The sequence below is a fragment of the Ambystoma mexicanum genome, chromosome 5q (assembly GCF_040938575.1).
Source record: "Ambystoma mexicanum isolate Mex_15411 chromosome 5q, UKY_AmexF1_1, whole genome shotgun sequence".
Lineage (NCBI taxonomy): Eukaryota > Metazoa > Chordata > Amphibia > Caudata > Ambystomatidae > Ambystoma > Ambystoma mexicanum.
The window spans coordinates 306166154-306191669 of record NC_090933.1 but is presented as its reverse complement, the minus strand read 5'-3'; the positions used below and the strand labels follow the sequence as shown (position 1 = coordinate 306191669).

Below are 25516 nucleotides of genomic sequence, written 5' to 3'. Positions count from 1 at the left end.
ATACATCCTAATATCTGTCCAATAGTTTTATTAAAATCGAAATATCTTATTTTGTGTCGTTGCTATGCCCAGTTGGGAGCCAGTCCAAAGATTGGGCCAATGTCTTTGCATCCCATGGCTAATTTACCTACCCTACCAATGTGCATGTCCTCCACTTGTGTTTGTCTGTATCATAATTGTCTTTGGCTTAGCTAGAGTAATTCTTGTCAGGCAGCAGTTGAACAGACTGGTTGTCCCACTCTTATTTAAATCATTACCTGTGACATGTTTGCATCTTCAAAAGAGGAGCAATGACCTTACCTAGGTTGCAGCATCACATTCATTTGTAATGCCATCCTTTCTGAATATATTGCCATTGCTACCTGTTTTTACCAACACAATGGTCCCTCCTGTACATAGACTATGCCGATTTTTTTTTTTTAAACTATGCATGGTCACTGACGTAAGGGGACCTCTGCTGCTACTGCAGAGCAAAGGGCTCCAGCCACCCCATGTCCAGTGGGGGGACTTGGCCCCCCACTGGACATTAAACCAGGAAGAGTACTTAGCCGGGTAAAACTGCAGGTGGTGTGGGAAGGAGGCGTTTCACCTCTGGCTTGCTGCGCACGCAGACAGGAAGCAGACAAAATGAGTAAAGAACTGGACAGGTTGAAGATTGTAACAGCGGGTGATATTGCAGGGAATGGGCAACAAGAAATGGTGGCTGACCAAATGCTTTCTGATCCCAGGAAGCAATACCAGGTGGTGCCTTCCCCGTACTTTAGCTGTTCAACTGTAACTACTTCAGAAATGGAAGAAACTCTAAAGGCTATGCATTTTACAACCTGCCCAGGGATCCATTTACATCTAATATCATCCTGGAACATTATGGCATGTTTGCACCATTCCTGTGCGTATTTGCTAATGCATCCTTTAAACACTGCGGCCGTCATTACGACTTTGGTGGTAGCCATGCCGCTATTGGCGGCATGGCTGCCACCAAAATCGGGTCCGGGTCCAGGTTCCCAAAATGGGGAATTACCGGGCCATTCCGAGTTCAGAGGGCCTAGTAATTCCTCCCTTCAGGAACCCGGGCCCGGACCTTCCCCATTCCCATTTCAGCCCTCATAGGGCTGAATGGGAATGGGAGAGGGAGCAAACAACGGGCCGATTACGAGCGGCCCGTTGTTTGCTCCCTCTTCCCCTTGCGGGACCGCTCTGCACGTCTGGTAAAACCAGAATGATCCTAATGATGCAGCAAACTTGCGGCCCATATCCAATATTTCTTCTTTCTTAAGCTGATCGACAAGCTAGCTACCATGCAGCTCCATCGACATTGGGGGAAATAGGCGTGTTACACAAGCAACAATCGGGTTTTCGAAGTACCTATGGCACAGAGAGTGCTTTGGTCAACCTCCAAACAGAGATGTTGACAGTGCTGGAGAGGAGTGGATCGGAGCTGCTGATTTTACTTGATTTATCATAAGCCTTCGATCTATTGGACCATAACATCATTTGGAGAGATTGGTTGTCACAGTGGGATACTCAGGGGAGACGGTCAGGTGGATGAAGTCGTTTCTGGAGGGACATAGATCCAGCGTTCACTAGGGAGAAGTCTTGTCTGATTTGGAACCCATTGTCTGTGGAGTCCCGCAGGGGGCATGTCTGTCTCCATCACATTTTAATATATACATTCAGCCCCTGTGCTTGTAATTGGAGAGATTGGGGTTTTACTTTACTAATTATGCTGATGATTTTCAGCTATCAATGGAACTTAGCGGAAACGTTGCAGAGGACAAGGAGAGGTCCCCTTTTTCAGAGCCGCCCGAGCACCAGGGGACCACTCCGGTGTTGATAAGTGCACGGTACAAATATCCTTTAACATTAACATTAACATTAATAGTACTGAGATTGGTCGGTCCCATGGTGACAAAGGATAACCATGCAAAATTGGCACAACTATTATATTCCTGCGTTTGGATTACTGTAACTCCCTGCTGGGGGGTGCCAGTAAGGATGCTATACAAAAACTGGAGAAAATGCAAAATGAAGCAGTGAGTATATTTCACCATATGGCATGGAGAGAAGCAGTGACAGCAGCTCGGAGAGAGCTGCATTGGCTCCCAGTGGCAGCTAGGGTACTTTTTAAGTTATTAACCTTAGGATACAAGTGTATCTTTGGGACTCCCCCTCAATATCTTAAAGAGAAAGTATTAATCTATCAACCGACTAGGAACCTTCACTCGGCTAAGCTTCACTCAGCTCCTTAGAGTAAATCGATTCAAAAGAGCCTTGGGAAATGGCCACTCTTTCCCGGTTCAGGTGGCACAGGCCTGGAATGAGCTACCAGAATTGGACAGAAGGAAGAACATCATCTTGTCTTTAGAAAGTTGTTGAAGACCAGGCTGTTTATGTAAAGAAACTTGAGAATTTCTGGAATTCTCATTCTTTAGTTCTGTCCCCTTGTTCAGCGCCTGGATGCCTTAGGGCTTTGGTGCTTTATAAGCAAAATAACATAACATAACATAACATAACAACAAATAGAAAGATGCAGATTCGAAAGCGCTGTGTCAGGGTGTGAGTCAGCTGCAGGAGTAGGAGGAGCAAAGAAAGTAGAGGCAAAGTCATCCACTGACACATGCTTCATGGGCCGAATGACCGATGTACGAAGATTCAATTCAACACTACAGCTAAGTCAATGCCTAGTCTGGGATACTGAATGGAAACCCTTATTGATATATCTTTATGTCCAGTTCATGAGTTCTGGATGACTACCCCTATATAATACCCCTCTCTTAGAATCCCCCTGACCCCACTGAGCCAAGAAGTAGTTCTGTTTTGCAAGTTTAAAAGGTTTATTTGAGAAATAAGACAAAATATAGATACCACGCTTTTATAATAAATTAATAATCAATATCGCCCTTATAAATATAATGTTAATCAACAATGGGTAATCTGACACTAGCACACTTCTTTATAATCAATGAGGAGTTAGTATAGGATGGATCAGGTAGCAAAAATACTTTTATGATTTCAAGGGAAAAGCAATGAGGAATAAAATGCAGTACAGAAATACTTGAGATGATTTTAGCAAAAGATAATATAATCACTTTTTCTCTGGCAATTCACCCCCCTCCCCTATGCAATGTAAGACATGGAAGTAGATGGAAAGAGGAGCACACAGTTCTCAGGGATGCAATCAAATACAATACGAAATTCAGTTCCCCCCCAGCAAGCTTAGAGAAAACCGGTATGAGTTTTAAAACACAGGCCCAAGTGCTTTGAACGTGGTGGCAATGAAGTGAGAAATATGCTGAAAATGCTTTTAATTCCCTTTAGGATGTTCAGGGTGAGTGAGAGATACTTGGGATGAGTTCAGGCTCACTTTAGCAATGATTCAGAGATGGTGATTAAGAGGCAAACAAATTTTTAGCAAGGAAAGAAATAACTGCTGATGGTTACACGTGGCTGGATTTTTAACCAAATCGCAAATCGCAGTAAAATTCGCGAGTGCGTGAATCGTGATTACGACAAAAGTATAAGGAGTAGCAAGTCGGTTCTAGGTTCGTTGGAAAGCTGAGATTCTAAGCTTTCAGAGGAAAGTTAAAACGGTTCCAGAGATACGGACGATTAAATAAAGGTAGTTTTTCGGATTTAAAGTAAACTCAAAATGACAGGTGACAGCTTGCAGCTTCAGAATTGACAGGTGACAGTTGTGCAACTTTACAAATGACAGATGACACGATTTCTAGGAGGCTGTTCTACTTAGGTTAAAATAGTTTGGATTATATTATTTTAACTAAGAGATTGGTTCTGCACAGTTCTGCTAGGTTCTGGTCTCGGCACTTCACAGTGATCTGGGTCAGCTCTCTGGTTCTGCTCACAGCGGTCTGGGTCACTCCGGATCTCTGGTCTGGTCTGTCCGGATACAGGGGTCTCTGCACGGCTCCTGGATCTCTGCACTGGTCCTGGCAAAAGTTCTTGGCAAGGGATTCAAGCAGCTCGTCCGGCTGTGAGTAGCTTGCAATGATTTGAGGCCTGCTGCAGAGAACTCAGCTTGTGGTTTTAGGCCTCTGATTTAGGTTCTAAAGTATAAGTTCTAGGTTCTGGAGTATGTAGCTGGAGTCAGTCTGGAACTGGTATCTTCTGGATGTTGTGTGGTCCAGCCAAACGCTCCGCAGCAACTGGATTTGAATGTCTCTACCTGTCCCAGCAGTCTCTTTTTAGGTGTTTTGAAAACGGGTGTGTGCCTGGGCCTAGCTAAGCCTGCCCCTCTCTACTTGTCATTGGCCCAATTCTCCCCTCTCCCATGATTGGGGGAAGGAAATGTGAGTCAGAGTGATGCTGTAGGTTTTATGGGTCAGAGGATCCTCCCCTGGTCAGTTTGTCCACAAATCTATTTCTGACCCAAATACATATTTATCAGATACACAGTTGTTTGTCATTGCATACACACATCATGCATTACTGATGGGAGGCACTGTTCCGACCCTGGCGTTTCTAGGAGCTTGGGTAAAGAAATGGCCACTTTTTGCGCTTTTTAGTAGCTTTCCCCATATCGTATTTTTCTCCAAATGTATACAATTGTGTGCAAGGCATGTGGGCATTTAGATGAGGAAGTGTCAGATTTTTAACATGCATACATTTAGAGTAACAGCCTCTTTTCCGCTCGTAAACCCCCAGATCATACCACCGGGTCCTAAAACCTCTTAAAATGTGGGCAGAAAAATCACAAGAATTATGGTATCATTTAGATAATTTTGACAAGTCCGCACCATGAGTTATACATCTTTCTTAAAATCATATTCTGGCCAACAGGGGTGTGTCTTCCCAGGTCACATGGTGGAGAAACCAGTCTATCCACTTTTTTTAAGCTCAGCCTGTCCTCAGAGGGGGCTGCCCCTCCCCGTTTCTGCCAAGAGGAAGCCACTTTACGACCTCCCCTATAAACCATCTGCCTGAGTCAAGGAAGGGCTTTGTTCAAAAGGAAGCCATTTACGACCCCCCCAATAAACCATCTGCCTGGGCCCTTTGTTTAGTTTCCTGCAGTCCCCAGGTAATTCAATCAGAGAGTGTGTGACCTCCTTTTGGCAGGGGCAACAGAATGCAGCCAGGCCTTGGAACCTGTCAGGCAGAATTGGAATCTCTTTAAGCCAGTTTTTAGCTACATGTCATTTTGGGTTCTCAGTTTAAATCAAACTTACAATTTTTACACATGCAGCTAGAATGCTGATTCTAAGCTCAAAACTATGACATTTCAACAGTGACAAACTATGTGACACTCAAAAGTAGGTCACTCATTTATTCTAAACATTTCGATTTTAGTGTCTTTCGGTTCAGTTTAGCACTCAGCCAGTCTTGTTATCAACATTATTTTGGGCTCTTCATCTTCCCAGATTTTGTAGGCACACAAAACTTCATTCTGCCAGATGTCTGCTGGTGTTCAGTGAGATTTTTGGATGTGTTGCAATGTTTGAAAATAGGCATTTTGAGCTGGCATTCAAAGAAACCAAAGGTAATTTTAAAGCGTTTTTTTTTTTTTTAACAGGCGCTGCTGTTTTACTTTTGGCACCCATTCCACTCATGGCACCCTGGCCCATCATGCTCGCACTGGTTGGTGGCAAGTTAGGCAACCATTTTGGTGTGCGCACAAACTGCGTGGTTCTCCTGGATTCTGGCGCACATGTGGGCTTTTTGGCCACAGCACCAAATGTTGCAGCATGATAGCTCAAACGTGGGTCAGGACACCCAACAACGAGAAGATCGGTGGCAGTGCTGGGGCGGGGGCTTTTCATGAGGGATATAGAGTTTCAGATTAGAGGAGAGTAGAACGTGGTCAGTCCAAGATAGAAGAGTGGTGAGCAGGTTAGAGAGGGGGATGTCTGAGGTGATGAGAACATCCAGAGTATGTCCGGCAAAGTGTGTCAGGCCAGAGTGCAGAATGGAAAGAGAGAGAGTGTCGCATAGGTTTCAGTAAAGCCCAGAGGAGGGATTAAAAGCATCCAGGTGGAAGTTGCGATCTCTGAGGTAGAGAGGTTGAGAAGTAGAGGCAAGGAGAGAAGAGGTGAGGTTGGCCCATTCAGGGATGAAGAGGGTGTCCTGGCCAAGTGGCCTGTAGGTTGTGACCACAGTTAGAGAGAGGCCAGGAGAGATAGAGAGCCTGCAGACAAGGCATTCAAAGGAGGAGTAAGACTGTGTAGGGATGACAGAAGCTGGCACCCACTCTGGATAGACCTGGGGTAGTCCACCTCCCGGACGGTTGTTTCCGGGTTCAGAAAGTATCTTGTAGCCCTCAGGGAGGAGAGTGTCAAAACTTGTGACAGAGCTTGCCGTAAACCATGTCTCTGTGAGAGTAAGGACATCTAGGTTGAGTTCTTTGAGGAGGTGACAGATGTCAGAGGAGTATTTGACAGCAGAACAAGAGTTGAGAGTACCGACATGGAGCAGGTTGCCACATTTAAAATACTTCCGTGGAGGGGTACAGGTTTGAGGTACACCCTGCGGAGGTGGTAGAGGGGCCCAAGGGTGTGCAGAGGCTGAAGATGAGGGTGCCAGAGAGGTGGCCAGAAGGAGTAGCAGGTGAATGGAGGAAGTTGATAAGACATGGGAAACGCCTATCAAAAAGATGAGATTGGGCTCAGGGCCCTGAACCAAGATTATGCTGTTCAGATAGACATTTATGATGGTCTTGGAAGAGTGGAAGGGGCCAATAGGACCTCCCACTTAGTGCCAACATTAATGGGAGAGGAGGAGAAAGGGGAGAAAACAGAGACCATATGAAGGGTCCATCGGTAAGGAGAGGGGACAACAATGTAGTGACTGAATTGCCCCTTCTGATAATAAGGGACAAACAACTGAATTTTCTCGACAAAGTTCCATACTATATCTTCACCTAACAAGAAAGTATCAGCTGCTTTAGATACAGTGGACCATGTAAATCTTTTGAACTGTCTGAAGGATTCTTTTGGCATCAGTGCTTGTTTGCTGAACTGGTTCTTCTCTGTCTTCAAGGTAGGGTACTGCAGTCTAGGTCTGGCTCTTCCTGACTAAGCCACTAATCTTAGGCTGCCAACTCCCCCAATAGTCTGATTTCTTATCTTTGGAGCCTTTTGCTCTCTCCAATGCTTCTTTCTCCATTGAAACTTTACCTACCAGATTAAAGTAACACAGAACAGGATTGCTAAGAAAATCTTGTCTTGAAGCCCTGGCACTGCACCACCAAGCATTAAAAAGTAGACATTGGCTCACTGTGGATGCCTGTATTACTTTATGAGCCCTGTTTCACTCTCAAAGCATACTGGGGATCAGGGTGCATCCAATCTAAAGTCAGTAAGTGTTGCACTGTAAGGCTTACAATATGTGCAGAATATATGTCACTCACAATGTCACAAAATGAAATGTAGTGGGATATCCTTCAATACTGCTGGGGTGGCCTAGTAGACCCAACTACCCATCATTCTCGAATTAGAAAATAATCACAGTGTTCCAGAAAGAGTTTACAGCATTTCTGCTCTCCTTCGAAAAGCCTTAAATCTGTGAACTCTACCATTGAAGCTGATTTAATTTCTAGGCTGATGTCTGCTCTGCACAGTCATAAATTGGCACACACCTCATTCCACCTGAACTTCTTGGGGAATTTGGGCGAGAAGATAACATTTAAGGGAGAAGCGATTGTCCCATTTTTCTCTATGGAATTCCTGTAGTACCCAATGAGACCTAAGAAGGCTCTCACTTGGGTTTGAGTAGTAGGGGAGGCCCAGTCCCATGCAGCTTGTACTTTACTAGACAATGGCCTAATTTCAACTCCTCCTACCTCATGTCCAAGGTAGACCACTTAACTCTGACCAATTTTACATTAGCCATTATGGTGAGACGGCTCTATTCCAGAGCCTGTAAAACATATCCTAGGTGGTGAAGATGTACTTCCCAAGTGGGGCTGAACACTGCAATTTCATCCAAGTATGCCATGCAGTAGTCCTCTAACCCATTCAGAACTTTTTTCACCATCCTTCGGAATATAGCAGGTGCATTCTTGAATCCAAAAGGCATAACCTTAAACTGGTATAAATCTCCTGGGATGGATAATGCAGTTTTCTCGTTAACATGGTCTGTCAGTGTTATTTGTAAATAGCCTGAGGTCAGGTCAAATATGCTGAGGAACTTGGCTCAACCAAGTTCATCCACCAGCTCATCTATCCTTGGTAAAGGGTGGGCACCAGTTGTGGTGACGGCATTAAGAGCCCCATACTCCTTGCAGAATCTCAACTCTTTGGTTCCTGCCCTTGGCACTAGCAGCACTGGTCTAGCCGATTGACTGGTAGATGGCTCAATAAACCTGAGGTCAAGCATCTTCTTGAACTCCTCCTTTATATGAGATCTGACATGATCTGACATTCTGTAGCCCCTGCATTTTAAAGGGAGATTGTTACCACCGAGAATATCATGCTTGCCCCAAGGGGTCAAGCCTGGTGTCCGAGAAAACAGGGAGGCAGACTGATTTCAACAGCACCTTGTACTTCTCCTGTTGCTGTAGAGTCAAATCTGAAAAGAGTTTCACTCCTTCAAATCTCTCATCTGAACGTTGTCCCCTGAGGAGATCAGGGGGAGATTTACTCTCCTCCTCCTCTTGATCAGAGGCTAAAAACAAAGCTCCTAGTTCTGGTCTGGAAACATAAGCCTTCAGACGGTTAGTGTGATAGACCCAAAGGGCCTCCTTATCGTTGCCCAAGTCCACTAAATAATCGACCTCTCAAAGCTTACCTACAACCTTGATGGGTTCAATCCACTTGTCCTGTAAGGTCCTCTGCCTTGTAAGAACCATAACCACTACGAACTGGTCTGGATTAAACTTCACCATGTTGGCCTTCTGGTCATGCCAGTGCTTAACCAGAGCCTAACCAGCATTCAGGTATTCTGAAGCTTCTGTCATCATTAGTGCCATCCTCCTCCTGAGGCCTAGCACACAGTCAGTGACTCTCACTGGCTGTAGGGAAGCAGCACTCTCCAACCCTTCCTTAATCATGGCCAAAGGGGCTCTGATGGAATGACCATAAAGAGGTTTAAAGTGGCTAAAACCCACCCCTTCTTGAGGGACATCTCTGTAAGGAGAGCAAAGGCATGGCAGTAGAAGGTCCCTCTTTATTCTAAGGGCTCTTCTAAGGCACATATCATGTTATTTGTGGTACAGTTAAACCTCTCCACCATCCCATTGGTCTGGGGATGGTGGGCTATTGAGAACTTGTAAGTCACTCCACAGTTCTTCCACATGGTCTGCATCTATTGGGACATAAAGTTTGAACACCTGTCAGAGATGACTTCCTTAAGAAACCCTGCCCTGGTAAAAAATACCAAGGACCTGGTAGCATGGTCTACCACAACCAATATAAATCGGTTGTCTGAGGAAGTTGGAGGGTCTAGGGGACCAACAATGTCAATACCCACCCTCTCAAAAGAACCTCCTGCCACAGGGAGGGGCACTAAATGTGCCACATTCTTGGCCCACTTTTTGCCAGAGGTCTGACAAGTGTGGCAGCTCCTACAGAACATATCTACATCTGCACCCATGTTGGTCCAGTCAAAGTACAGAGATAGCCTCTCTTTGGTCCTCGTGTAACTCAAATGACCAGCCAGAGGGATCTCATGTGCCAACTGTGGGATCTTTTGTCTCACCTCCTGGGGCAATACCAGTATCCTGTAGTACCCTGGGGTAGATTCAGTAGGTTCACTGTAGACAAAGCCATCCTCCCAGTAAAACCTATGCATCCCTGGCTCTTGCCCTTCCAGCTGGGAAGTTGTCTGTTGACACAGACCTTCTAGAGAGGGACACTCGCTTTTTCATCTGCCGAAGACTGGCCTAGAGGGTCCAACTTCTGCAAGTAAAGTCTGCAGCTCAGGATGGTCCCTAGGGTCCAGACCTCCAATGAGGGAAGGTTTTCAACCAGCCCTGTGTCACCAGTAGCTTTTCCACTGAATTTGGTTGGTTCTCTCAGTCAGCATCAACTGGGGAAGGGGGTCATAGGTGTGACCTGGGACTGATCTCTTGGGGATGTCCTTGTTTGATGAACAGGTTTTGGTTTCAGACCTTTCTTCTTTCCAGAGACTGTGGATTTCTCCTTAGTCTCTCTTCTCTTGTTGAAGGGTGGCCATTCTGTTGAGTGCAGGTATAGGATGCCTCCTTACCCTCAAACTGATAGTCTTTTAAGGTTGCCTCTCTGGCCAATCTTGTTTGCTCCTGCTTCTTTGTGCTGGGTGGCCTGGGGGTACTAGATGCTACTCCAAGAGCCTTCCGGTCATTCCCCAACAGCTCAAATGGGAATGGAGATGTGCTGGGGTCGGCTTCCCTGAATGGGGAAATACCGGGCCCTCCAGGGTCAGAATGGCCCAGTATTTCTCCATTCAGGGACCACAGACCCGGACCCGAGTTTGGAGGCAGCCATGCCCTTATTAAGGGCATGGCTGCCTCCAAACTCGTAATGAGGCCCTCTGAGTTTCAGGACGGAAGGGTAAAGGAAAATAGAAAGGTTAGAACATACTTTCTTATAACAGGAAGACAGTATGAATCCTCCAATGAAATCTAGGTAAGCCTTTCCCAGCAGTAAAAGTGTTTAACAAATTACAACCTATGAAGGGACAAGCAATGCCAAAGTCAATGGGTTCAGAAAGGTGCCTTTAGGGAGCCAGGACAGCCAAAGTCATTTGTACAAAGTCTACAGTTCTGATGCACTTCTTGCAGAAAAGTCTTCCACAAAGTCAGATAGTTCAAATAGAATCACTGAAGGGACACAAACTGTTAAGACTGTGCAAGGGGAGTTGAGATCAACTCATGAATGTAAGCAAGTGCAACTATCAAGTGAGAAAGCACAACTTAAGGCGAGAAGGTAAGTACCCCAGGCCCAAAAAGTACCTTTGAAGAAAAGTGGTCCAGCTGGATGTTGTCTTGCTACAGTTAAGCAGACCCTGGTTCCTGAGCCTCAGTCATGGGGACAGGAGGAAGGACGTCTGAAATGCTCCTGTGGCAATATATATATATATATATATATATATATATATATATATATATATATATATATATATATATATATATATATATGTATATATACAAGTATTTTGTTGAAAAATAGCCCTAAGGAAGATTCATGCCCCTGGGAATTTGTAGTGCCTTGAAGAGAAACCTGGGGAAAGGAGTTGTCCACTGGTACTGTAAACTTTATCCTTAAGAGAAACATGGGGAAGGGCGTTGTCCCGGGAACTGTGACCTTTATCCGTTAGAAACATTTCTGTTGGAGTTATACATTTAATTTGAACTTGAAAATGTGGGCACTTACCAGGCCAAAGACATTACCCTTAACATATTAGAGTTGTTTTATAGGACGTGAGGGCAATGATATGATTTCGGACACAGGACATTTTGTTTTGGACACCTTGACACTGGACAGACATTTAGTTTTGGTTGAGGTATGGAAAAACTTTCTAGAGTAGGGATAGTGCGGCCTTTCCCAACCCCCTTTTATTTTGAATAAGAGTTTATAGCCAAAACTATGAGCTCACTGTATTCTGTGTCTCATTTCTGGCTCCTCACACCTCTCTTCTCTTTTTCTCTCATTCTGTTCCAACACTGTTTTCCACTAACATTGTCAATATTTGCTTCCTCCTGATCTGTGTTTGCCCTACCTCAAATTTAGGCACCTTTCATGACATACATTTATGACTCTCAGTTTCCTCTCCTATTTTCACCTTTCTTTCCCTTAGTTTTGGTCTCCCCTTGCCCGTCCTTCTCTTTCTTCACTCAATGCCACTCTGTCGCATTTCTCTCCCACCAATGATGTCTCTTCTCTTTCGCTTCTATGTCATCCCCTGTCCTGCTCCACACCTTTCTCCCTCTTATCCCTGACTTCTTTTGGCTATCTCTTCCCTCCTTCATCCATTAGTATTTTATTCTCACCCTCACATTTGTTCTTTTATGTTTTCCCTCTCTCCCATAGTGTTAATTTTCACTCCCTCCCATTCAATCCTTACCTGACAGTGGGGATCATAATGAGTTTGGAGGCAGCCATGGTGCTAATAGCACCATGGCTGCCTCCAAACCTGTGTCCAGGTCCGTGGTGTCGGAATGGGTATTTACCGGGACATTCCTACCTTTGCGGACCCGGTAAGTCCCCATTCCGAAAATCATTCCCCATTCCCATTCCAGCCCCCATAGGGCTAAATGGGAATGGGGAAGGAGGCTCGTTATTAGCTCCTTAGTCCCTTCGCGGCTCCCGCTAATGGCAGCTGGCAAAACCAGCCACCCTTAGCGGGACCCGCTAAGGGACCTCAGAATGTGGCGGTAGGGGGTTAACGCACCGGCATCCTTACCGGTGCTGTTAACCCCTTACCGCCGCACTCAGAAGAATGAGGCCCATTGTCTTTTCTCTCCCTCCCATTAGGTCTATATGCTCCCCTTAATATTGGTATTTTGTATATTTCTCTTATAGTGTCTCTTTTACTCCCATTTAGTCTTGCTGTCTCCTTTCTTGCCCTTTCTGTATGCTCTCACTTCTCTAATCCTCCCACTATCTCCATTAGTTTTTCTCATTTCGTTTAGCTATCTCTATGTTTTCCATGATTAATGCAATCTTTCAATTTACCACTGGTATAGTCGGCAAACAAGTACCAATGCATCCAGTTATCATGATCGCTCAGTAATTTCCCACTTATTCAGTATACAATGTATGCTGGGCTACCGTTTCTCTGGTCTGTGTTTAAATGTGTTCACTACAAAGTGTTTTCAAAGATAATGAGCCTCATTCCAAGTCTGGCGGTAAACGAGCTTGAAAAACCCACAGGTTGCCGCCGGACTTGGCATGAATTACCGGCTCCGGAATTGCCAGAATTACAGGGGCATTAAAGCTCCAGTGGTCCGGTAATTCCAGAGCCGCCATTCCGTTGCTGGGACTCCATGGGCATGGGGGCTGTGGAAACACTTTCACCATGCGGTAATGGTGTCAGTGTTTCGACGTCCGTCTGCGGCCGGTGGCATTTCGCCCGCCAGGTCAGAACTGGCGGGTGTAAACACAACCGGCTGCAGAACTCGTAGTTAGCTGGTCCAGAAACGGTTCAGGTACGGTTTTACCGGCACCGCTAAATCCGGACCGGCTAACTTGTAATGAGGCCTAATGTCTTTAACCCAATATTGTTTATGCAGTAGGATATTGGCTTGATATTGTAGACTGTTTTTTCTGTATTCTCTTTATTTGGTAATAGTGACAGTCTTGTGATACTCTTCATCCTGGAATTGTGGTCCTTGTTAGACTTCAAAGACATTGCTGTGCTAACTATGTCATTTTGATATGCTCTTCCTTGATCTTATTATCAAGAAAAAGAAAAAAACACTATTGGTTAACACAAAAATCCATTATACATTTAACATTTTGGTGTTTCATTTATAATTATATTCATTGCATTTGCTCTGCATGATTTGCTTTCACTTACAGAGCCCTGAGGAAGCACAGACTTGCAGGAAGCGATCAGTGTCATCTCCCCTCTTGGGTACCTGTAATTACTCTATCACTGCCTGATTTCACATACATTGTAGCTTTTCTTAAACCTACCACCTACACGAAATGAAGCTCATACATCAAGATTTGTAATAGACATTGGTGCTTTGCTTCTTCAGATTCTAAATGCATCTCTTGCACATGACACTTCCCCGAACAGTTGAACATGGCTAAACTTCATCTTCACTCCGGAAACCATCTTTAGATCAGCCAGTCTGAGCAACTATCAATCCAATGTTAGCTTAGAATTCACAGAGAAGGTATTGGAGATGGTTGTTCTTTAGAATTGTAGGCCCATATGGAGCACAACACCTTCATTGCTCTAATCATTCTAGAGTTTCTCCTAAACACACCACCGAAACTGCTATCCTTCAGTTATTGGAATGCATCTTTAGGGATGTTGATGATGGCAGTGCCTGTTTATTCTGCCTCACCTCTCAGAATCATTAGAAAGGGTGGACCACACGACACGCCTTGCTATACTATCTTCACCATCACCTTGGAGGGACGGGTAATGACTTTGCCATGATCATTCTCATTTGGTCAATTTCAGGTTGCCAAATGACATCTTCTCTGTCTCCTCAGTTGCTCGTGCAATGGTGTTTGCCTCAGAGGCCCATCCTGCCACGTATGCTATTTATTCTATAGATGAACATGCTGGGGGTTCTAAAACTGAATGTGTAAACTGCAATCAACAATATGCTGATGGCATTCAAGTGTATGTAATCTCAGGAGGACGCCACTACAAATCACACATTCCAATGTGCCTATTAACAGTGTTTATTAATTACCAGAATTATTGACCATCTTTGTGGTACTCAATTTACGATCATGGAGAAATGAAGGCATGAGTCAACATGGAGGGGTATTAGATTCTTGCCTGAGCTTCAACATTTTTGTACTGGAGAATGTACGCACTACCTGTACCGCTATCAACTCCCACTAGAGATGTCTGGAGGTGGTAAGGTTCTGGATGATGGCCACCAATTTAAAGTGTAATTCAGCCAAGATTAATGTCTGCTGTACTCATCTGGTGTACCAAAAGACATGTTAAAATCTTGACTGGCAACCCCGAGGAGGGACATTATCTTACTCATTATATATAGTTCCTTCAGCTCTCTCAATAGATATTTGGCTTCAAAATGAGAATTATTTGGAGTTGCATGTGGCTAAAAGGGACTTACCCAACTGACCTTTTTGGCCTACTCATCTTTTCTATCTGCCGCCATGGTGCTGGTTCATTCAAATATTGTTTTGGGTAATGCCACGTTTGTAGGATACCCTGTATGCTTCTTAAGACCTTTCAAATCAGCGTTAATTAAGCTGCCCATTTGATAGTAGGTGTCGCAAAGTTGGAACGTATTTCTCCAGTCTCCTTTCATTGCATTGACCGCCATTTGAATTATGACATTATATTGTGATGCCACATTGCTTTCAATGTTTCAAGGCTTCAGTAACCTACATACCACTCCAATAAATAAGTATGTCACACGGTACATGTGAGGCTAGGTCTACAAGCTTAGCATGTCTTGACGCACCTTTTACATGCAAGCAGGCCATGTCTTGTGCCTAGCAAACGCACTGCTTGCCTTCTGTCTTTCCCATGCATATATATTAATTATTGATATTTCTTTTAATTGCCTGTGAGTTTTGGATTTGGGTATCATTTTAACTCTGTATTTTGAGTTTATTTTGTTGTTTTAGCTATCCTTCTTATTATCCTTCCTGTACTTCGTGTTTGATGAATTGTGGCTGTCATAGATTCTAACTGAAACTTTATTTATCTAATTCATTCAATAACAAACATTACATTAAATACAACTCGTGCTACTATACTTGCAATATATATGAACATTTTCGTATTGACTTCTTTGGGGCATATTGCATGTTTCTTAGTATATGAGAAACTATAAATAATGTATGATGTTTGCAAATAAAACATCAAATGTATTGAATAGTTACTGACTGCCTTGGGAAAGTGGTAAATATTCTCCAAGTGAAGTGGTCTGTGGCAGAACACTTTCCGTTTGGGCTTGACGAATAGAGATGGGGGAGCCAGAATATTTCAGGGTAAAGTCAAGCCGCGGCCAAGGGTGGGGGTGGGTGGGGGCCTGTCCAGGCTCTAAAAGCGGAACTGGGCCCAGACAGTGCAATTCCACTACCCGACGCCTTCCTTCCCAAAGGCACAACGCACAACACATAACCTGAATCCTAAATCCTTCACACACGAAAAACACAAACCATAATCCAGCCCCTGGTTCCTACCACTCCAACCCCCACACAACAAAACCAGACCAATACCTGGCATTCTGTACCTCAACAACCACGCAATTCAAAAGCCACACCTGGCACAAAGGCACCCAGTATCTGCAAAGAAATACCTGTAATCTGAACGTTGGTGGATACAGCACAGTGAACACATGATTTGCCTAGGATCACACATATCAGTAAAGGAGTGAAACCAAGATTAGGGCCGAGTCTGCACTTCAGAAACTTGACCCAATTCTCCTCAACACCAGCTGATAAATCGGTGCTAATATATAGCTTTAAACCAGAGGGATGAATTAACAATATATATACAATCAATTATTAATGAATGAATTTCGGTCTTGTCATGTTTAATGAACTCAAATGCTAAATTACTGTATTTTAGGCGGGAAATGAACTTTGATGCAATAAAATGAATTGGTGGGACTATGAATTGTTATGTATTTCTCTGTCACTTATTGGATTAAATGTTTTGACAATTTAATAAAAATAATAATAAATATATATATATATATACAAATTATAAAGCACAATGTGAACACCACACATCTCTTCCAGATACGTGACCCTGAGCCAAGGAATGTAACCCAAACGTGTGGTAAGTATTTCACTTTGCAAAAGAAACAACGGCTCATCCAATCGCATTCACATTCGGAATAGGGCACAGTATTAAAATAGTTCACATGAACGGCCAGCGGCATGAACACCAAAGTAGTCATGCGTGTGTCATCTCACAAAAGTGTTGCCAGCTCGCCTAGTTGCATTCACATTCAGAACACGTTGCACTAATAGAGTTAACATAAAAGTCAGCCACGTGCGATTCTGCGTAAGAAGAAGGAGGTGGGTTGATAGAGAAACAAAGAACGGGAAAAGAACTGAGGACAACGTCCTTGTGAAGTCGAAATCTGCCAAATTACAGAAGAAGAAAGACGCTTTGAAAAAGGTTTCAAGTGCGTCTGCCCTCTAATTGCGTGTGAAAGCCGAGGCACTTAATTCGAGATTGCATTTCTTGTTACACTACCTGTGGTCTGTCAAGGCACAGCACGTGCCCATTTTGGGAATTGCAATCGGTTCTGTATGATATGACGAGATGCACCACCTTTCATCCACTCTATCGTTTCATTCAGTTGTGCACCTTTAATGTGCCATGAAACAGCACGCACCAACGCATATAATCCAAGCAGGCACCACAAGCATGCCACCCCTTATCCCCCCCCCACACTGCGCCGCTTCATCTAGCATGTTGTGCCAGTCTTCATAGTACCCGGATCCAACACGTTGAAGGCACATTTGAAACCCACATGCACTCAGAATGCCCTGTTTGTCTTTGTGTGGGTGCCCAAGTGAAAAGGATGAGCCACTGTTTTTGAAATTGAACATTATAAAATGATGAATGCACCTGGGGTCAGGTCTGTGTCATTTATACGTCCCATTGATTGTGAATTTTAGGATATTAAGACCTGCAGCCAATCACCCACTTCAGTCGCTGCATTACCCCGCTCATTCCCACCCCTCACCCACAAGGTCACACAAATACTTGTATTCAGATTGTCATGCAGGCGTGCAACTAATGTCATCCGTTGCAGTTTTGCCCCTGGTCAAAAACCTAGTGGAATCCAATTGCAAACACTGTCTGGAAAGCTTACTTGCAGTTGTCATTTACTTTTTTCCAGGAGAGACAATAAAATAAAACGTCCTCCTCGCTTTCACTCTTTCCTTCTCCCCTCCGGTTCGTGAATGTCTGATTTTGCATTTATGCATACCTGTTAACATTGGTGGTCCCCTGCTTGGAGTTTACATTGCATTAGGGTATTGGACGTTCTGTCCTTTGAAATCAGTTAGATCTTGAACACAAGAGAAGGATGAACCCTGGGTATACACCGGCCCATAATGGCTCTCTTCTGCATGTGCGCTCATAATTTGGCATATTGGCCTGAAGCACTATGTGATGGCACAATCCGATTAAAAAAAAAAAAACCTCTATGGCTCAGGCCTGTTTATGGTTGAATACGAAAATAATAAGTTGTTCTTACTTTGCTGGAATTTCGGTCCATTGTCATTGACGTCAGACAGGTTAATGGTGACAGTAGCTGTGGCTGACAGCCCTCCCATTTGGCCGACCATATCCTTTGCCTGGATAATGACAAAATACTGCTCTTCAGCTTCCCTATCCATTTGAGATGCGACACGAATGACCCCTGAAAGTAAATACAACACTTATGAAAACAACGCTTTAACAACCGGTGTTCTGTAAAATATGGAATGCAGTAAGGATTGCTGCCACCAATGTCAGGAACAATCGTAGCGTTAAGACTTGGAAGAGGCATCGTGCCAAAATAAACTATTGCATGTATTGTCAGTTAGCATTAGGGGTACATGCCTGTGCCATGGAACGAAGAGCGAACGTGGCTAGTTTCGTATTTCATGATGTCCCATGAACACCTACAATCCGAGTGTCAGCTCACTGCACGCACGAATCTAATACTGAACCAATAAATTAGCCAAAATAGTATCGATTATACTTACATAGGGATAAACATGTGATTACATTGCATCCAAAAAAGGGTTCAGCTTAGAACATTTTGGTTGAAGTATAACTTATGACCTGTCAGTACTCATGACATATGCACTTCCATATGTCACGGTGACATGTGGAAGTGCAATCATGGTGATTTTAAGTAGCAATGCAGCTGTACATGTTTATTGCTGTTTATTTTGTATGCAATTTCGAATGGCATCTCTTGTGCCATGAATCGTTTTCAGTGAGGAACGGTCAAAGGAGCACAGGTTTGTAGATAGAAGGAATGACGGGACTGTTCCCCACCCATCAGCCGTAGGAAATAGGCGCTTGAGCTGTCATTGCAATTCTGCTTGGGAGGCAGAGGCAACCTAAAGAGGGACGGATAGATGGTCAACATTGCTAGTTGCAGCAAGTTAGGAACATTGGGCCTCATAACATGTATGGCGGTACAGAAATAAGGGTGCCGGAACCAACGTATGAGCACCCTTTCCAGGCCGCCACACTACAACGATGCCGGTAGAAGCCACGGTTTGCCCGGCCCCTAACGGCATGGATCTCACAGAAGCACTGGCACCATTAGCAACGTTGCTGGTACTTCCGTGTCCCCATTTCCATGGAGTCCTATGGGACTCCATGCAAATGGGGAGCAACCGTTACCGCCGCCATCGGTATATCAGGCGGCGGTAACTGTAATACAGGGTTGGCGGATATCCGCCGGTTGCACCAAAAGGTTACCGCAAACCTCTTAATGAGCACCATAATCTTCTGAATTGACTATTGCGGTGATCCAGAATGACTTCTAGATCATTCCTGGAACAATCGCTGAGTAGCAGGTAAGTTGAAGAGAGATCATTGTGGATTGGCATTTTTACGTGGCGGTGCCCAAATGGATAATCTGGTTAAAATAGGTTGTCAGGCCAAACGGAAAACTCATATATAAGAGGTTTGGGTCTCAAACGAACAGTATGAAAGCTCATTCTCCCGGTCATTAGTGGGCTTTGGACTGAGTAAACTAAATTGAGGAGGATGGATTGCCTCTGGGTAATATCCCCAGGCAAATGATGGCTAAGTATGGGAATGCTCACTGCAGCGGTATTAAGTGCTGTGTAAGGAACTAGAACACTATTTGTCTCACTTTACTGTAAAGAAAAGTTGACTCCTCAAGCAATCTTGTAGCATCAGTATTGCACTCTACCTCAAAATAACTGCATGGTTTGTGCTGTAATGTGGGGATGGATTGCCACACCATCGATTTAGCTATAGTCCACTTCACAATAAAGCGAACATATCCCTTTTAGTCAGTTTGACAACCACATATACCACTTTATTGAAATATTTAATTCTTAAATAACGAGAAGAATGATTAATATGATAGTGCTGTATTCATTTAATACATATACAGCAATTTGGATGGCAAGAAACCTCTACATGCTCAATGTTGGTCATACACAAAACACCATTTGTGGAAAACTACAGAGGTGGGTCAGTTCAGGATCTGCTCATCAGAACATTGCAAACGATAATATATCATTCTTTAAAGATGGAAAGAAAACCACTTCTGCAATATTTCCTGCAAGGGTCTCTGACAAACACAAAGGATCTAATTTTCTTCAAATGTGTAATTTGGTGTTGGGGGGCCATTATGTGTTGACATACATGTAGGTATCTTCCCGCCTCCAAATTGTTGTCATTTGCATGGCGGAGTGCAAAAGTTAAGGGCGGAGGCTGTGTTTTGCCCAGTACTTTTGTTTGCACTCTGCCATGCAAAGTGAGTAAATGCATACTTTTAATTGTGAGCTCCACTTGCCATGCTCATATGCCAAGTTGCACGCACAATTAGACTTAAACGTGCATGTCGGACAGCATTTAATTGTCATTGTGAAAATTAATTACCATGTGCGCATGGTAAGCAGTGATTAAAATTACACTACATTCTATCCAACATTCGAGAATGTCAGGCAGTTTTTTATTGTAGTTGTAAATGCTGCATACCATTGAACAAGGGTAGGCAGCATTTACAATGTATACCTATGGGGTCCTCCTGCTTTATGGTGGTGCATGAATCTGGCATACGCCACAGGGATCTCAAGCAATTGTTTCAGCATGAAAATAATTCTTGCCAGCGCAAATGCAGTAGCATTTGTATGGAGGAGAGGAAGGAAGGCAGCGGAAAGGATAATTGCATTCCCCTGCTCCTCTCTGCCATACAAATAATTGAAAATGTGAAGTGGCGTGAATCGAAGGCGTACAAGCATTACCCAAGGCTTTTAGTTCTTTCATTCATTTTATGCCAAATAGAAACAGTAGATCCAAGGTGCGTGGTAGCTCACCATTCTGGAAAAATAGAATAAACTTGCAGAATGCTTGATTGTGGGAGAGTAGAATAAAAACCCATTAGGCAGCACAATACATGGCAGTAGTAATCCCATTTTTGTGTGACAACATTCTTTGGGGAAAAGGGAAGTTTGGAGAAGTATAGTGCGAAATGAATGTGACAATACAAGACTAGTACTATTGGAGAAGTGGGGTTAGGCTGACGCAACCAAGCACACTTAGGTTAGGGGATGATGGGTTGAATGCAACCAGGGTCAGTCATGTCTTTTCTAAGTCCCAGTCAGGATTCAGGTAGACCTTTAGGTGGGTGGGTGTATGAATGGGAATGTAATGGGGAAAACAGTGTGTGTGTGGGGGGGCCTTATAGATGGCGAAGCCAGGCACCCTCTGCATCACCAGTGGGCACTGGTAGCAGCGTTAGAATGATTAAAGCTGAACGAGTCCAGCTCTTCAGGCCCCACTATAGACAATCCGTGTAGTCACCCCAGGACCAATCAGGGACGAATTTGGACTATTTTGAAAGCAAATGGAAGGGCCTGTGGTGATGGTGAGGATGTCCTAGAAAAACACGTAAGTGGTAAAGCCTAACTAATTGGATTAAACACAACACACTGGATATTCCTGACATACATGTATCATTATACATTTGTCACATGATTTTATGGCTTTTAATGTTGTGCTTATTCTGAAGGCAGTTGGAGTCAGATATATCTAATTTTCTTACATGTTTGCTTTTAAGTCTTAGTTTGACACACACATGTAATCTATTACACATAGTACCAGGTTCATGTAAACATTCTTACCACATATAAACATAACATATCACACCAAGACACACATTGGTTGTAGCATAATAAAGTGCCTGCATGCTATCAAGGTTATTGGTACTATGTACAGTGCCTACCTGCTAAAATGTGATGGATTCTGTTAGAATCCTACATTGAACCTATAGTGACACTTCCATAGGCCCCATCTATCAGGGTCAAAATTGCTTAATAACTATACACATAGGAGTGTATGTGTATATGCCACGCTACTAGCTCGATGTTTCAGCATTATTTTTCTATGTCACTGCCTTCTTCAGGACCACTTGAGGACCCTGTATAGAGATAATCAAATTGACATATGTTTACTCAATGTTCCATATTTGACTAAAATCTGCCGCGTCCCAAGCCATATCATAATCTCACTTACTAACCGTGTTCATCTGTCCCTTTGCCTGGATTGACCGAACACCAGACTCTATTCCAACATTTTCTGCAATGGTTTCCACGATTGACTTAAAAAATGCTCGCTCTGAAATGACATGTAACAACGAGCTGCTATAAGAATTCTGTTGTTTTGATATATTGATATCTATGTTGCAGCTAAGGGATGTAATCATACCTTTGCTGATGACCTGGAGGGAGACTGTCCCCAGGCCAGTGAGGATAGTAATGGTCTCCTCCTTGTCTTTGTAGACATATTTGCTACCGGTCCCGGCTGATTCCAACTCATGATTTCTTTATTTAACCAGAGGTGGAGAGAATGAATGGACAATATGCAGTTTTCACTGATTGTGCTAAAAGGTATTGGTTTTGCTATACCATGTATGCTGCAACACTTGCTGGCATTATGGCTTACAGCGGGAACTACCTCCGCTTTCAGTTCTGCGGCACAGAAACCAGTAATGGTCGTGGCTGGATGTTGCTGTATGCATTAATTTAGTAGCCAGCACTTGGGGGTGGGGTACCTGTGTGCACACAAGGGGAATACAGGCAAATATGTGAACTGGCGCTAAATTAATTGTGGGAGTGAAACTTAATCTAACCCCAAAGATGGGTAATACCCCTCCACACACAGATATACACAAAGAACAGTAGGGTACTGGTCATACACCGTGTATGTGCCCAGTGGTGTGCAGGACTCACCTGGCACACAGCTATCTGCTGAGTGGGATCCCGCTCCTATTAAGTCTACCATTTTAGCATTACGGTCTGAGCAATGTGTGTCTGCTTCGAGGCCGAACTTTGAGCTGTAAAAACACAGGCTAAGACATGCAAAGCTAAGATACTATGCTCTTGTGTGCATTTGTGTTAACCCACGAAGCCAGTGCAGCCTTGGGGCCTGGTCAACCAAGGGTAGTGCTTACCTGGTGCTTACCAGGTGTTTCAGCATGGCCGCCCCTGCGAGCAACAACAGCTTGACTCTACTTCTGTATCTGGGGTTGGAGTGCGTGTAGATATCATGTGGTACTACCTAAGTGTACTTCTTCTTAACATAGCCATGCATTTGTGACTCCAAGTGCTGGACCTTGCCTGCGCGAATATAAAATATTATTTTTGCCCATTACAGGTAGCAATTAGGTCACTTAATGGTGGCATTGACTGTGCCTAATGTCTGTGGTGTGACACAGTTGTGTCTGCATGGGCATTGGATGCAATAAATGGCATTCTCCATTTTACATTTCAGATAGAGTGTCAGCTCCCAGGTTTGCCTTCTATTGGGTAGAAGTTAACTTTTCTCGTGCATATACATGACATGCATGATCCTCAGGGGCAGTGGCCAATTACTTGTCTCAAATGTCATAATGTTCTCTTGGCTGACTCACTTTAGAGTGCGTGAGAAAACTCTTTTAGATTTTAAGACTTCTTGAGAGCCATCCTTGGTTGTGGCTCATTCGGCACCACCAGTTGGACTAAGGGCCAACATTTCTTTACCAGCGATTTCAACTGTGATGTATTGTAATTGTAGGTTAGTACACATGTCATTCTCTTCATTTCTTCTGGTCTGTCTCTGGGAGTTAATAGGTTTCCCCTCAGGGTAGATGCATTGCTAGTGGGGGCTGAGGGTGCTATAGCCTTGGGTCTTTTGGTTGTAGACCCAGATAGAAGCTCAGGGACTACAACCAAAAGGCTATACATAGCTACCCCTGAATCCCACCAGCCCTGACATTAGCTTAGCCCCTGATCTTTCCAGACCTAGCAACACCCATGCCTCAGGGTATACCTGGCTCTTTTCTTTGAATGGCTGAGGAGTTTCTTCGGGTATCTCCTTGGCTTCAATCTATCACCCAGATTACTTGCATGTGTCTGGAAATCTTGTAATGAAGAGCAATTCCACCTCACTCGCAGACATTGCCGTGAGGCACATTTTCTTTCAATGTGAGTGGATGGAAGCTATTGAAACATAATAGCAATTTTCTGTCGATACTTTTTTTTTACAGACTTCACTTACGTTTTCCACACTCATTATATATGTTTAAATCCAGAACATGAATTGGCCGGGCATCGTATTCCAAGGTGAGTTGGATACTGGAGACCCATTCATTGAGTTGTCATCAATATACTGTTTCCAGGGAGTATAAATATTATGGTTAAACTCAGGGTGAATGCTGCCCCCATCACAGTGACACAGGTTCTCTGATAAATGTGTTTAAAACAAAAGACGTTTTTGGTGAGTGAAATGGTCATGAGATCAATCAGGAGTGAAAATCTCTGACGAAATTCCTGTATGCTAAGTTGGTGACATATGCACACAATGGCCTGGTTTTGCTCTATACTGGTGTGCAGGGCCCTTAGATGCATACTCGTTATTAGTTCATCTTGTGGATCAGATGTTTCATCTTGGAAACACACAATGGTGGCCATTGTGACTTGAAAGTATGCCTTTGTCATGATGCTCATTGGTTTAAGAAAGCAATCAATAAATGTGGACAGCGGTTCAAAGATGGATTCACAACTGGACACTACTGGTCTGCCCGGGGGGGGGGGTGGTGTTCATTTTTTGGGATTTTATATATGGTGTAAGACACAAGTGTTATCCCTTCTGATTTATTGAGGAATTCAAACTCATGTTTTGAAATCCACTCCCTGTTCAGACCAATCATGCTTATTTTGAGAATGTCTTGTTTAATCACCAGTATGGTGTCACCATCTAATTTTAAATAGTTTGATATCTGTACCAGAAGGTCCATGACCATTCTGTGATATTTTGCAATGTTAAAGACAACAATGCCCCTGACCTTATCAGCTGGTTTAATGGTGAAGTTGCTATTATCACTCAGTGATTTTAGGACAGAGCGCTCGTTGTTACTCAGATTGTGGCAAATCTTTTGGTTTTTTTGCCATTAAGATCTTGGATTCCTTTTAGGATGCATTTTTCAAACATCTGGATTTCTCTGGGCATTTGATTCTCAGTCAGTGTGAAGCTTGATTTGACCCTTAGGCCAGTATCCTCCACGTCTTCACCCGTGTCATTGTTCTTAAAATACGATGGATTAAGGCCTTGAGCAGGGTGAGATCGGATGCGATTTTCGCTGAGTCTTCTGTTGTGTTCTGATGGTTTGTTTAAAGAAGTTCAGTTCTTGAGTGTAGCAAGATGCAGAACGTTTAGGCTTGAGGGTCAGTAGTTTCACTGGGACATGGCATTGATGTTGGTTGTGAGGGTGATCTTGTGTTCTTGGAGAAACAAGTCACAGTCCAGGATCATCAGAGGTACATTAGCTCATGTGGGGTGAAGGTTGGCAAGGTCTTCTGTGAGATAATGCATTGGGACATTCTTGATTTTTCTGAAATCTTGTTTGCTGGGTTCTGGTGGGTGTGCTTAACTGGGGTGGTGTGACCAATTTCAATGGGAATTGACAGATGGTACGACCAATAAAGTGGGATTCGAGGTCTGTGGTCGGGGTTGGGCAGGGAAGTCATTATGAGGTTGAGAATACTACCTTTGCTGAAAGATGGGTGTTGTGTGTGGTTCAGAGAATCTAGTAGGCAGTGGAGAACGTCCTTCATTGACGTGTTTGCTGGGTTACCAATGATGTTGAGGTTGCAGAGGAAGATATGTTTGGCAGTGAGAGACGTAATGACGTCTAAGTCCATGAAGACTTCAATATTTTGCT

General features: G+C 43.8%; 1 protein-coding gene across 1 annotated transcript in view; it reads right to left on the bottom strand.

The window, feature by feature from the left end:
• Nucleotides 1-25516, bottom strand: part of LOC138497369 (cadherin-7-like) — a 1579032-nt gene that overhangs the window by 652496 nt on the left and 901020 nt on the right. The window contains exon 5 of the mRNA XM_069620790.1: nt 17816-17980. Coding sequence (XP_069476891.1) covers nt 17816-17980 — 165 coding nt within the window. The remainder of the gene's footprint in view (nt 1-17815; nt 17981-25516) is intronic.